Source organism: Schistocerca gregaria, chromosome X (genome assembly GCF_023897955.1).
Source record: "Schistocerca gregaria isolate iqSchGreg1 chromosome X, iqSchGreg1.2, whole genome shotgun sequence".
In the NCBI taxonomy this organism is placed as follows: Eukaryota; Metazoa; Arthropoda; class Insecta; order Orthoptera; family Acrididae; genus Schistocerca; species Schistocerca gregaria.
Window position 1 is genome coordinate 854,639,077 of NC_064931.1, and position 15,892 is coordinate 854,654,968.

General features: G+C 45.0%; 1 protein-coding gene across 1 annotated transcript in view; it reads left to right on the forward strand.

Annotated features, from left to right (window-relative positions):
- The window catches only part of LOC126298614 (uncharacterized), a 421,534-nt gene that overhangs the window by 363,726 nt on the left and 41,916 nt on the right, over positions 1–15,892 (forward strand). Inside the window, 2 exon segments of the mRNA XM_049990020.1 lie at positions 8,141–8,393; positions 14,443–14,937. Coding sequence (XP_049845977.1) covers positions 8,141–8,393; positions 14,443–14,937 — 748 coding nt within the window.

Sequence of the window (15,892 nt, forward strand, 5' to 3'; positions counted from 1 at the left end):
TAGCGGCGTTCAACTAAAATATTCTCCCTGTACGGAAATTATATAATGTTTGTTAGTGAAAATTTATAACTAGATCCGAGTATCACCAGCATAAGAGGCAACCACTTTCAAGGTACCTCATACCATAGTCCTTCTACCGAGCGAGGTGGCGCAGTGGTTAGCACACTGGAGTAGAAGCTCAGTAGCTCGGTACGGGCTTTTGTTGAAGTTTCGAGAACATACCGTCATCGAGGAGTCAAGCAGTATATTGCTCCCTCCTACGTATATCTCGCGAAGAGACCATGAGGATAAAATCAGAGAGATTAGAGCCCACACAGAGGCATACCGACAATCCTTCTTTCCACGAACAATACGAGACTGGAATAGAAGGGAGAACCGATAGAGGTACTCAAGGTACCCTCCGCCACGCACCGTCAGGTGGCTTGCGGAGTATGGATGTAGATGTAGATTTCCCTAAATCGCTCCAGGCAAATACCGGGATGGCTCCTTTGAAAGGGCACGGCCGACTTCCTTCCCCGTCCTTCCTTGATCCGACGAGACCGATGACCTCGCAGTTTGGTCTCTTCCCACAAAACAACCCAACCCAACCGTAGTACTTATAACTCTGGAATGCGTCATCTGTAAACAAACTTTTGTATCCCGCCTGGGAGGCGGTACTACAAGAACGTGGTTTACTGGTGCAAAAACAAGGTAATAAACGATTACATAACTTTGTATGTAGGTGCGACGCTGAAGCGAAGTGTCCTGGCTGGCTGCACCTGATCAAATGGGCCGAAGTAGTCGCGGAGCTCGTAGAGCTCGACAGCACGGGCTAGAGGGCGCTGTCGTCTGTGTCTCTCGTAGTGCCAACTTGAGAAACTATTCCGTGGCATCGTTGCTATCGATACCATACAAACAGTATAATTTTAAGTCAAACTCCATAGTTAATCATTATGGTTAAGTGCGCGAACACTGCAGCGTCAAAGAATAAGGCGTTACGAGACTGATATTGGCAGAAATGCGAAAGCCTGTATCCCGCATGTGTTTCATTACCTAACAACATCATTTCCTTATTTTTCTTCGAGGAAATGAATCACATATTTGATGCATTTACGGATTTACTGAGGACAGCATTGGTTACACTCTCTTCCAAGTTTATCGGTACAAGACCGATGTAAGTAAACGTTTTTCAATAAAAATATTTTTCCTTCTGGGCTGTATTTTATTGAGCCAATATGTACACTTCACAAAGGATCAATTCGACCCCATTAACACTTTCATATTCACCTTCGCTCACACAAGTGAACGATTAAGCGTGCTGGCATAACACATTATACTTAGTATTGGTAAGTCGCTGACAGCATATGACATGTTCTATATATACCTGACTTTCATAGATGGAACACAATAGAACTTTCAGGAAAAATGAGTTCATATATTCGTGTTAATGGACTCTTCTGTTACTTCTCGGCCTTCATATTGAAGGGTGAAAAGCAAACAAATCGAGTTTTGTTCCACTGATATATGTTTTTCACGTGCTGGCTTATTCTGCATTTATGAGGTTACCAACAACTGACTAGCGTGGACAAAAGACACTACTGTATAAGATAGCAAACATTGCAAACTGAAGATATTACCAATGCACTTTTTCGTTGGTCAGGACAGTACGCAGGACACGTTAATCGACTGCTTTCACTAGTGTTATGTGTCAAAGCTGTAACAATACTTAGTGGCTTGTGTTTACTACATCATGGTGCAACGGAGCAGCGAAAGAAGCTGAGAGTGGATAACTTAGTAATACTTAACCGTGGCCCAGCTGTCGTCAGAACTGAAGAAGTGCAGCCACCTCGCGGCGCAAGCGCAGAAACCGACTGTGGAGAACGCCTTCCGGGCAGACGCGACGGTGATGGAACGTGGTCAAATAATATCCCATTCGTAATACGAATAAATGTGTTATTATGCAGCAAATTCACTTTATCCCTACTTTCTGCCGGCCGCTGTGACCGAGCGGTTCTAGGCGCTTCAGTCCGGAACCGCGCGCCTGCTACGGTCGCAGGTTCGAATCCTGCTTCGGGCACGGATGTGTGTGATGCTCTTAGATTAGTTAGGTTTAAGTAGTTCTAAGTCTAGGGGACTGATGACCTCAGATGTTAAGTCCCACAGTGCTTAGAGCCATTCGAACCATTTGAATTCTGCGGTATTGAGGTCGGTACAAACAAATACGTACCAACTTTGCGAAATCCTCAAAGCTTGTATCACTGAGAAGTGGAGTTTAAAGAAAGCAAGGAAACCCAGAAAAAAACTGTTCTTTTGTAAAATTTCGTTTTAAAAGGTGTCAGAATAAACGAGTCATCATGTACAAACGAGACAACTTGCTGATATACTATATTAGAATTCTACAACTAAATGTACCATCGGTGTTTTATTCAGAAAAAACCTTGATTATTACACTTTACACTGTGAATAAGCGTTGCCACATGGATAGTGTGCAAAGAGTGTTGTCAAACAAATATTCCAGACAATTTTTAATTCTTGTGCTGAGCATGCCATTAGCGTATAGAGGAACACACTTTTACTACAATCCCTCCCTGTAAACACTAGGAAGCTGCCACTCTAGCCACAGGTCTTCAGTTCACTTTTGCAGCAAATAAATAGTAACAACCACACAAGAGACACAAATTTCACACGGTTCACAGTACAAGATACACACTGACGCAGAATCACAATTGTTGTGCTTTTGCACTGAGAAGAGACTGCTTAATAGACAGGGTGTATCGTAATAAATACACAGGTGAAAGTACAGGAGTAGACAAAAATAAGTAAACGCCAAACACACAACAATAATGGCTCTGAGCACTATGGGATTTAACATCTGAGGTCATCAGTCCCCTAGAACTTAGAACTACTTAAACCTAACCAACCTAAGGACATCACACACATCCATGCCCGAGGCAGGATTCGAACCTGCGACCGTAGCAGTCGCGCGGTTCCGGACTGAAGCTCGTAGAACCGCTCCTCCACCGCGGCCGGCAAAACACACAACACGTCAACATGACTAGTACGGCGTAGGAAACGCACTGGCATTCAAAACAGCTACCAGTCGTCTCGGAATAGATAAATGCAGGTCCTCTATGCTTTTCAACGGAATTTTGTTCCATTCTTTCTGCAAAACAGTGGCAAGTTGAGATAAGCACGATGGAAGTGGATAGCGATCAAGCATCCTTCTCTCCAAGGTAGACCACAAAGGTTCAGTATATTGAAGTCTGGTGACTGTGATGATCAGGTAAGATGCGATAATTCATCCTCGGGCTCACAAAACCAGCCTTGGATGATACGAGCTTTGTGAATGAGGGCCTGTCGTCTTGGACCACAGCATCACAATTGGAGAACAAATTTAATATTGTACCATGGAATGGACCTGATGAACGAAGATGGTCACATAGTCCTTGGCAGTAATGCGACCTTGCAGGATAACCGTGGGTCCCATGGAATACCACGAAATGGCTGCACAAATTATTACCTAATCCCAGCAACGTTTCACTCTTGGAATGTGAACTCGACCAGAAGTTGGAAACATAGTGAATCGAGACTCGTCCAACCTAATGACTTTTTTTCATTACTCCATAATCCAGGTTATAGGGATTTGGCACATTTTCCTGTCACGAGTGTTTGCATCACTGATGTGCGGTTTTGGGCTTCCAGTTCGCCCTGCACTCCTCTTCTTACGGAGACCCTCGGTGTTGTTTTGGTGCTGACAGGGTTCGCGAGTGCGACATTCAATTTTGTAGCTGCCGTCCTCTTATTTTTAGTCACAATCTTCTTCAATGCCCATCTGCCTCGACCACGCTCTTGTCTGCATTGTGACTTGTGCTCTTTTTCCGCTTTCCTTGTACGCCACATAAATCTTGGATACTGTGCCTCTTGTAACACCAAACACTGAGGCTACATCGGTTACGGAAGCATGCACCACGAGCACCAATAATTTGCCCACGTTCGAATTGACACATAATGCACTCACAACTACACGTGCCACGACTGACACTTGTAACGTATTGAGGACATTGCCCGCGTGTCGTTCGTTCTCAAATACAACAGCACTGCCTGCATTCTTGGCTATCATCTGCGGTTATGTTCAAGCATTTATTTCGCGCCGTGTTTCCATATTTTTGTCCAATCATTGTGTATGGTAACAGTAGTAAAAACGGTCATGGAAATATAGTCCCGCAAACGAGCCTTTTGCGTAATTGTGAATGTGTGTTTACGTGCTGCCACTGACTACAGTATGAGATATCTACATCTACATCCATACTCCACAAACCACCTGGCGGTGTGTGGCGGAGAGTACCTTGAGTACCTTTATCGGTTCTCCCTTCTATTCCAATCTCGTATTATTCATGGAAAGGATTGTCGGTATGCCTCTGTGTGGGCTCCAATCTCTGATTTTATCCTCCTGGTCTCTTCGCGAGATATACGTAGGAGGGAGCGATATACTGCTTGACTCCTCGATGAAGGTATGTTCTCGAAACTTCAACAAAAGCCCGTACCGAGCTACTGAGCGTCTCTCCTGCAGAGTCTTCCACTGGAGTTTATCTATCATCTCCGTAACGCTTTCGCGATTACTAAATGATCCTGTAACGAAGCGCGCTTCTCTCCGTTGGATCTTCTCTATCTCTTCTATCAACCCTATCTGGTACGGATCCCACACTGCTGAGCAGTATTCAAGCAGTGGGCGAACAAGTGTACTGTAACCTACTTCCTTTGTTTTCGGATTGCATTTCCTTAGGATTCTTCCAATGAATCTCAGCCTGGCATCTGCTTTGTTGACGATCAACTTTACATGATCATTCTATTTTAAATCACTTCTAATGCGTACTCCCATATAATTTATGGAATTAACTGCTTCCAGTTGCTGATCTGCTATATTGTAGCCAAATGATAAGGGATCTTTCTTTCTTTGTATTCGTAGCACATTATACTTGTCTACATTGAGATTCAATTGCCATTCCCTGCACCATCCGCCAATTCGCTGCAGATCGTCCTGCATTTCAGTACAATTTTTCATTGTTACAACCTCTCGATATACCACAGCATCATCCGCAAAAAGCCCCAGTGAACTTCCGATATCATTCACAAGGTCAATTATGTATACTGTGAATAGCAACTGTCCTACGACACTCCCCTGCGCACACCTGCAATCACTGTTACGTCGGAAGACTTCTCTCCATTGAGAATGACATGCTGCGTTCTGTTATCTAGGAACTCTTCAATCCAATCACACAATTGGTCTGATAGTCCATATGCTCTTACTTTGATCATTAAACGACTGTGATGAACTGTATCGAACGCCTTGCGGAAGTCAAGAAACACGGCATCTACCTGTGAACCCGTGTTTATGGCCCTCTGAGTCTCGTGGACGAATAGCGCGAGCTGGGTTTCATACGATCGTCTTTTTCGAAACCCATTTAGTGTCCTAAATAGTAGAAAATTATTTGAAATATAATTTTTTCGGTTAATTTCACATCTCATTGGCTCAAATTTTACCCACGGTCAATGGTCGTGGAATGTGGTACATACATGAAGGGCACCGGTAAATTCTGTTACTGATGTAGGACGACATGTTACCGACAATATTGTCCTAGACGCATAGGCTCGATCAGGGACTATGACCTGATCACTAAAACCACCTGATCTCAGTTCTGTGGATTTTTCTGTCTGCTGTCATCTCAAAAGTTAATACGGTAGAAGAACTGCAGCAGCCAGCTTTACGAGATGATCTCAGACGCCTTTGAAAAAATGATTAACTCACTGCATAAACAAGTACAGTTTTTGCATCCAAATGCTACGACGTAGCACGGAAGACCACCTCTACAGGTATACAGTGAATTAAATTAAATTAAATGTTATGGCATTGTTGCCTGGGAAATACCAGGAGTGGATTCAACCGCGGATTAACGACAGAGGGCTGGTGAGCTGTCCAGCATGGATATGTTTTTTAGGCAGTGTCCTACGTACCACTAGGCAAATATCGTGCTCGTACCCACGTCCCGTCTCAGATACGCGCTACACAATAAGTTAGAAAACGATTTGTTATATTTACACACGAGGTTTACTGTAGATAGAGACCGACTGGATGCACCCGTTCTGAGGTGGGAAGTGAATAAGAGACTGATGACCACATATTAGCCTGTTTAAAACCCATAATCATCATCATCATCGTCGGAAATTGTGTCCTTTCTCGATGCACGTGAGCCCCTTTCTATGCGGATATGTGAGAATAGTGTCGCAACTATAGTTCTGGAGTGTAGATGATTATAATGAATACGTTTTTAGTGTGGTGTTATGTTTGCGTTGTGTGATGATGAGAGAAGGGAGAGAGTGACACCCGGTACCGGCACACAGCCTACTGCTCCGGAATAGTTCCGCCGAGCTTGACGTCAAAATCCGACAAAACAGATCGCCATTAACAATTTTGCATGCCTTTGCTTCGTGAGACACTGTCGAGAGGTGTGGTATTTAATCCATGTCACTGGCGCAAAAATCGGTGATCGGGAACTTTACGCCACCATCTCTCCTTCCCTTGCCTGCCAAACACTGGCAGTGAAAATTTCATCCACCACCAGGATCTGAGTCGGTTTACCGGAGCGTCGAGCGTCACCGCCTAGGCGTGCGTTGGCGATTTCGGCTACAGAGGCGGATGTACAGTAAATTTCAACCTGTAGCACGCTAAAGTGTAGTCGAATTAAGTCGGGTGATGCTGCGGGAAAGAGATTAGGAAATGAGATACTTAAAGTTGTAAAGGAGTTTTGCTATTTGGGGAGCAAAATAACTTCCAGAATGAGATTTTTACTCTGCAGCGTAGTGCGAAAGGCTAAAGTCCCGAGTTCGAGTCTCGGTAGGGCACACAGTTTTAATCTGCCAGGAAGTTTCAGCAAAATATCTGATGATGGTCGAAGCAGAGAGGATATAAAATGTAGACTGGCAATGAAAAGGAAAGTGTTTCTGAAGAAGAGGAATTTGTTAACATCGAGTATAGATTTAAGTGTCAGGAAGTCGTTTCTCAAAGTATTTGTATGGAGTGTAGCCATGTCTGGAAGTGAAACGTGGACGATAAATAGTTTGGACAAGAAGAGAATAGAAGCTTTCGAAATGTGGTGCTACAGAAGAATGCTGAAGATTAGATGAGTAGATCACATAACTAATGAGGAGGTTTGAATAGAATTGGGGAGAAGAGGAGCTTGTGGCACAACTTGACTAGAAGAAGGGATTGGTTGGTAGGACATGTTCTGAGGCATTAAGGGATCACCAGTTTAGTACTGGAGGGCAGCGTGGAGGGTAAAAATCGTAGAGGGAGACCAAGAGATGAATACACTAAGCAGATTCAGAAGGATGTAGGCTGCAGTAGGTACTGGGAGATGAAGAGGCTTGCACAGGATAGAGTAGCATGGAGAGCTGCATCAAACCAGTCTCAGGACTGAAGACCACAACAACAACAACACGCTAAAGCAGCATTGTATTTCTCGTTAAGGTAGGCCACGGGAGAAATGTGAGCCCAGTGATGTAGGGACTTAACTAAAATGTTTACATTTAAAATACATTTGTTCTAACTAGCGCAATATTTGATACTGAAGTCAGCCCCGGCTTGTCACCACACATTCACAGTTATCTCGCAAACGGATCGTTTGCGGGCCAGTGCTTACTAGAACATTTTGTGTTAAGTTAGTGTATACTTCCACATGTGTCAATTTTCGCTATTAATTGTGCTAGACTAGAGCTGGTTTAAGACCCAAGGGACCCAGGCCGCCGGTTGGGGCGTCAAGCTGAGGGACACCAGAGACGTCACAGCTATACAGAATATATCATAATTAATAATGGCCTCTCGAGGGACTAAGTAGAGAGGGGTACCCAAGTGGAACGTTTGTATACAGTACGTCTCAAGTTAGTAACGAAAACTGAAAGTGTACGAAGGACAAGGGGGTGGGGGACGCCAAATGATAAGTCGCTTGTGTGGAAAAAAGTTCTCGAATCGGCCTAGGTTAGGCCTCGTATATTATGCTGGCTGATGGTAACCTAATGACAATGTAAGAATACAACACGTTTCACTTAAAACATTCTGGATAGTTGTGAGGCCGTGCTGAAAGTAAAATTGGTGTGTCCGCCGCAGCTACCACGAGACGGAGGAGGATCCGGTGACGATCCCCACGGTGAGCAGCACGCCCTCCACGACGACGACGACGACGACGACGACGACGACGGCGCCGACGACGGCGCAGCTGTCGTTGGGGCTGGGACTGGGGCGCACGCCCGCGTCCACACACTACTCGTCGACGCCGTCGCCGTCGGTGGCTGCGGCGCTGCTCAGCCTGCACTCCGCCCTCAGCAGGGACCGACATCCCCACCCACACCTCACCGTCCAGGTACGTGCACCCTGCCATCTGCAGTCCCCTAGCGGACATCGCGCTAACACCCTGTCACACCACTCTAGCCACTACAACCGAGTCAATTCGGCGAGAGAGTCCACGAGTTTCTTCAGTCGTGTCACATCCTACTGAAGCCACCTAAGTTCCAACTGTTCTTACAAACAGTGCGAGCCATTTCCTTTGATATTAATATCGAGTGGTTTATCGAGCCAATCGAGGTGAGACAGCATTCCTGAATATCCGTCAACCCACATCAACAAAGAAAGTAGCTTACAAAACACTCGTTATACCAATACTTGAATATTTCTCGTCAGTCTGGGATCCGCGCCAGACCGAACTGATAGATGAAATCCAAAGAAGAGTAGCACGTTTCGTTACAGGCTCATTTAGTAAGCACAAAAGTGTCACGGAGGTACTCAGTCAGCTCCAGTGGCAGACGCTCCAGGAGAGGCATTCTGCATCACGGATGGTCAACCGTTAAAATACGGATATTGTTCGCTGCTAGAATAGTCGACCAACTATCTCCTACACATATCTCGCGAAAACACCATGAAGATGACATTATAAAGATATGAGCCAGTACAGAGGCATACCAGCAATCGTTCTTACAGTGAAATATAAGCGACTGGAACAAGAAAAGGGGGAGTGACAGTGGAACACAAACTATCCATCGCCGGGGTGGCTTGCGGAGTGTAGGTATAGATTGTAGATTTGGATGTAGACGTAGGTGTAGATGGTGCCACCTTAAGAACAAAATTGTCGTCATCTAGGAATATTGCAAAATCCACAGTACATTAATCTACATACACATTACAGGGTATACCCCCCCCCCCCCAAAAAAAAAAAAAAAACGCCGAGAAACTTTAGGGATGGGTTTCTTGTACAGAAATAAGTAATAAATGTCTAGTAAAAAGGCATAGGTGCACAGGACTCGTAAGGTATACACTTTAGAGCCGATGCTTAGTAAACTTTTTTTCTTGTTTTGGTGTAAGGAATCTGTCCCTACCCTTTGTCACTGCTTTTACGGGACACTCTGTATAATGCGCAAAATACGTTTTTCTGTGTGGTGGGACGTACCTGTGATAGTACTGTCATTTTCCTCCTTCTCTGCTCCATTCGCGAATGGTGGAACCCGATGAAGCTCTGCGCAGATGTGTTGTGCAGTATCTCTAGTATACCTGTGGATCGCGTCATGTCGCACTTTTCAGTTCTGAGTGCACAGTGAGCACTTAAAGATGCTTAAAACTACAGTGTCTCACGTCAAGTGTGAAGCGTCTGCTAAGAGGCTCCGCCTGATTTAATACAGCCCACATAACATTATTGTCATGTGTTTCTTTGTTCCTGACACTGCTCGGCCACACACTGCAGGTGCTACAACGACGTTCCTGCGGAGTTTGCGATGGGCAGTGTTTGAGAGCCTGGACTCGACTCCCTCTGATTTTCATCTCACATGAACCTCTGGCTACGAGGACAGCATTTTGGCACAGACAAGGAGCCGCAGACCAGTGTAGGGAACTGGCGGAAAGCACAGGCGGCTGCCTTCTACGACCAGGGTATTGGAAAGTTGGTACCACGCTGCCACAGATGTCTAAGCCGAAGCAACAACTATGACAAAAGTAGCTGAGAGCTGTAGTTAAACGTTGCAAATAAAAAAAAAATTGGGACTCTTCAAGCTTTCCCGGTGGATGTGTTGTAAATAGTCTTCACGGGTTTGCCGCCGGATCACGTTGTGCAAATTCCACAATATTTCCTCGGAGCAACTGTCCGCCATCTTCAGGTGGTTAAGCCTTGCTCGTGGCTAGGTACGTACCTACAATGTCTGTGTTTAAAACACTATCCGTATCTTACATTACAATGTCCTTCAGACATGCATACACGTCTGACGGAAAAGACACTGCTTTGACGATTACAGCTGTCGTAAATATTACGAAATTTCGTGCGTTGCAGCGTACAAAGAAAAAAAATGGAAATTTCTGTTATAAAGAACGTTCATATTCAATCCCGTTTCCCCTTGAGAACTATTCATACATCATACAACCCTATTTATGAGTCTGTGTTTTCGTAAATTATGTTCCTTAAAATGTACCTAATTGATGGTCCTTTATAAACTGTATTAATTTTCATAAATTACAGTTTTGCATTTTGTATTTTTGCAGTACAACATTTTCAGCTTGCTTTTCACTTTTTATTTTACTTAAGTGCTAATTTTGCCCGATGGAGGTTCGAATGTCGTATTATATTACAGTATATATATTATTTATGGTGTAAAAGTGAAAAGCAAAAAGAAAAAAGTTTTTAGAAAATCAAGAAAAGTGACACAACTCAAAGAATTAATTAATAATTATCGGATAGCACCTCAAATACGACGAATATAAAACTACATGCTGATAGTTATTACTGTAATATAGACTAGAATGGAATTTACTGGCAAAATTACTTACTTGAAATTTAAAGAAATCTTATATTATAGCAGGATAAGTTTTATAGATTTCTTTAAGTCGATTTTTCCAAAGCACTGTATTTTTGAGTTGTGTCACTGGTCTTGCCAGGGTGTGATATATTATGAACAGTAGTAGGCCTGTAAAACTCACTTGGGGTACTCCAGATTTTTTCACGTTAAAAATAACTTATTGAATCCGCCAGCATAGCCACGTGTGTTAGCACGCCGATTCCTGGATTTCGAAAGGCGCGCCGCCACCGGATCGAATCCATCAGATGGATTAACGACGAGGGACAGTTTTCCGGCTAGGCTGGGTGTGCATTTTAGGCAGTTTCCCATATACGACTAGTTGAATACCCGGCTAGTATCCACGTCCCTCCTCAGTTACACGATTTGCAAACACTTAAAAAAACGTTATCAAAATTTGACATGAGGTAACACTAGACGCAGCCAGATGAGGTACACATATTCCGTCCCGGGCTAAGGGAGGAGTGGGGGCAAAGGAAGGGCACCCAGTCTCTGTCTACCACGAACACTGCCAAACCCACAGTAACATTCCGACACGGGATAAAGGCCAGGAAAAATAAGAAGAAAAACTTACTGAATTCTATCTCTAGTAAAGTTCTGAATAGAGTCAAAAATCTGGTCTGATTATCAGAGGATCGTAATTTCTTCGTTAAATGATCTGTATACTCGTAGAATGCGTTCCGGAAATCAAAGAATGCGGTATCAATCAGGACGCCTTTGTCTACGGCGCTCTGGATGTCGTTTTCTGGAAACATCACAATGCGTAAGCACAGAACATGTTTCACAGTTCCACAACAGATAGATGTTAGCAACGTAGCTCTATAATTACGTGCATGATTTGACGACTTTTCTTGGAAACGGGAATGAACTGTGCTTTTGTTCCATTCTCTTGGTTCCCTTCGTTGTTCCAGTGACGTTCGACAAGCTACTGCTTGAATAGGAGCAAGATCTGCCTCATAATCGTTGTAGAATCCATGCCTTTCCACTATTTAGCAATATTTGTTGCTTTTCTATTCTGCTATCACTTATCTCAATATCTGTCATTTCGGCATTCGTGCGATAATTGAAAGGAGCGACTGTATTACAATCCTCCACGGTAAAACAATTTCGGAATACTGAATTCAGTATTTCGGCCTTCTCTCCATCACCTTACGTTTCGGTCCCATTATGATCATTGAGTAACTGAATAGGTGATTTCGATACTTCTTAGCGTTGTGAAAATTTGGCTTTCGAATTCGCTGAACGCTTCTCAAATTACTCTCCTCGCACTCGTTTGACTTCCATTAGCATTTACTTGGCAACTAGACTTTGCTTTCGACGCAAATTTCTAACACGGCCATTGTACCACGTCGGACTTCTACCAACATTCACAACCTTGCTCGGTACATATTGGTATAAGCCATATTGCAGAATACTTCCGAATTTCGTCCAGCTTTTGTCCACATCTTTGTCCGGTGAGCTGAAAATTTGATGTTGCCTACTCCGATGCGTTACAATTTGTTTGCTATCACTGTTCCCAAGGAAGCATGTTTTTATGAAAATGTTGTCGAAACGACAACGCTTGATCACCAAGAATGTTGAAATAAACATCTTCGTTCATGTTGATGGTGACCTTAATGAGAGGGTCCAAGTCATGTTACCAAAAACTTTACCGAAGGTCTCTCCGACCTTAACTGCACCAACCGTGCACTGCACATTAAATGCCTCACTGGGTCGCTATAGCACTGGAAATCTCGTATCATTTGAAAAGTGACCAGCTTGCGTCTTCTTCGGCCCTTTATGTGCCGCTTGCAAGAATGGCCTCCTGCAAGATACTCTACTGAAATGTCCCTTCGCAATTTTTTCACGTAAATCGATTGAAAAAGTGCTGCATTGACTAACAGAAGCAATTCCTGTCGCGTTTGAAACCAATTTCCATTGGTAAGACGTGGAACTCGTCTCCAGTCCATGTCGGTTACGATTTTTTTTCTTAGGAGGACTGTTCATCCGTCGTGTTACACGGTTGCAAATGGTATACCATTCCTTTGTAGGCGCTTCGGACTGTCCACACTGATACACCACCAAATCGGACAACTTCGTTAGCAGTGTAGTCATGGGCATGTAGCGGGTGGTTACAGTCCAGAGTGGATAAGACGAACACTATACCGTGACATGGTTTGCGGAGTATACAGGGTGAAAAGTATTTAAACCGACAAACTCTGGGGGGGTTATAGGGGACATCAAAACAAATATTTTCCCCTAATGTCATTTTTTCCTATGAGTAGTATTTAAACCGGTAGATGAAGATTTCTCTGGTCGCATATTAATTAAACCAACAAACACTTTTCCATTTTTTATGACCAAGGACAACACATTAACACAACCCAATTTCAATTACATCAGTTTTTCAAAAATACCTCCATTGACACGTAAACAAAGGTTACACCGTCGGATCATGTTCTGTCTGACACGGGCAAAACCCCCAGAAGTATCCTGCTGCTGCTGCTGCTATCCGGGCAACCACATCCTCTTCTGATGCAACAGGAGTTGCGTAAACAGGATTGCGCATCTGGCCCCGCACAAAAACGTCCACAGGGGACATATCTGGGGATAGAGCAGGCCACGGTACAGGACCACCTCTGCCAATCCACGTTTCTGGGAACCGTCGGTCCAGGAATCGACGCACACGACGACCGAAATGTGCCGGCGCCCCGTCATGTTGGAACCACATGCGTTGTCTTGTAGGGAGCGGGACGCCTTCTAGCAATTCTGACAATGCTCTGGCGAGACAATTGTAGTAGTGCCTGAAATTTAATGGCCCAGGTAGCAGATGCGGCCCAATTAAACAGTCCCCAACATCACCGACCCACATATTAACGAAGAACTGCACTGATTGAAGGATCGCGCTCCACGTGCTTCCTCAAATTGCAGCGTTCTTACCGTGCGACGGCGTCCCTGTCCAGGTAATCTGCTAAATGACCCGGTCTCACGCAGATGTTGGTACACAGCAGCAAAGGTCTTATGATGCGGGATACGGCGATTAGGATATTGTAGTTGATAAACGCGCTGTGCAGCTCGTCCTTTGTGGTGTGCTACGTAGTACGCACCAACCATATCAGTGTACTCACTCCAGTTGTATCGCTCCATTAGTAAACAGAGACATTGCATTACTACACTGGTGGCCAGCAGTTTCCTACAACTGAAGAACGTAGTACGCCTTCTAACAACTGAAGATCGTAATACGGCCTATAACAACTGACGAGCGTAATACGGCCTCCACCGGTTTAAATAATCCTCATATGAAAAAAATGACATTAGGGAAAAATATTTGTTTTGATGTCCCCTACAACCTCCCAGAGTTTGTCGGATAAATACTTTTCACCCTGTATATGTAATAAGACAATGACTCATTTCTCAAGTTGTTTGTGAGTAAGGTTTCAGACGAAACAACAGAACGTTAATGTTACAAGAGAAGTCATTAATGACCAACTACAAGAAAAGGTAGTACATGTTGCAGAACAATGTGTGCACATTATTTAAGTTGTTGCCGAGTTTGGCTTTTGGGAGGACGGAAGAACGTAAGCGGGCGTTCGGTTTCAGGGCGGAGGAAGCAGCGGCGTGCTGAACCCAGCGGACGCCTTCCAGCCGCTGAAGACGTCGGCGGAGCCGCAGCAGTTCGTGTTCTCGTCGACGAGCCCGGCCAGCCTGCCGGTGTCGGCGCACACGACGAGCGCCCCGCCGGGGGGCGAGCCTCCGCAGCTGCTCGTGGGGCACTACCAGCCCGCGCATCACATCTTCACCACGCCCTCCGTGGCCATCGTGTCCTCCACCAGGAGCGTGTCCAGCGTGAAGGGCGTCGTCGGCAAGCTGGCGCCCGCCGCCGTTGCCGAAGGACACTCTCGGGTGCCGATCAATAATTTCGCCTTCGGGATCAACGCGGGGCTAAACCCCCCGCAGTTCTCCGCAGGCAACGCCACTGCCCCGGGCCGGCAGCTGCCGGAACTCGACCCGTACGGCGCGTACCACGAAGCGGACGATGAGTCCCTCGACTCGTTCTTCAGGGACGTTCCGCGCATCGCGAAGCAACCCAAACAGGTCAACTATTTCCCGTAAATGCAAAAGAAATGAGCTACGCCTGTTTCATTTTACATTACTTTATGGACGAACTGAAAAAGGTAGCAGCTTAAAAATTGCAAATTCATTGTAGTACGGAACCATCTACTTTTTAATTCTTTCTTGCTTGAGTTACGTTAATTCTGACCACCGCAGTACGATTTTACAAGACTACCTTTACTGTTATACTGCCTATTTGGCCTATCTGCTGATGTGGATAATTATAAAGTTCTATTTTACAAATACACACTCGTATTTCCGTTAAATGTACATTGAGGTAACAGAAGTCCTAATGTCGTGTCGTAATGCAATAACACGATGTGACACGGACTCAACAAGTCGTTGGAAGTCCCGTGCAGAAATACTGAGCCATGCTCCCTCCAGAACAGCCCATAGTTGCGAAGATGTTGCCGGTGCTGGATGTTGTGTACGAACTGACCTATCGATTATGTCCTGAAAATGATCGATGGGATTCATTTCGGGCGATCTGGGTGGTCAGTTGCCCAACCGTACGCTCGAATTGTCCAGAATGTTGTTCAAACCAACTGTGAACAATTGTGGCTCGATGACATGACATCGTTGTTTGGGAACACGAAGTCCACCGATGGCTGCAAATGGTCTTCAAATAGCCGAGTATAACAACTTCCAGTTAATGATAGGTTCAGATAGACCAGAGGATACAGTTCATCCCATGTAAGCACAACCCACACCATTATGGAGCCACTACCAGTACCTTGTTGACAACTTGGGTCCGTGGCTTCGTGGCGTCTGTGCCACACTCGAACCCTACCGTCAGCTCTTATCAACTGAAATGAAGTCTCATCTACCCACGCCATGGTTTTCCAGTCGTCTAGGGTCCTGGCCACGAGCCAGGAGAGGCACTGCAGGCGACGTCGTACTGTTAGCAAAGGCACTCGCGTCGGTCGTCTGCTGCCAC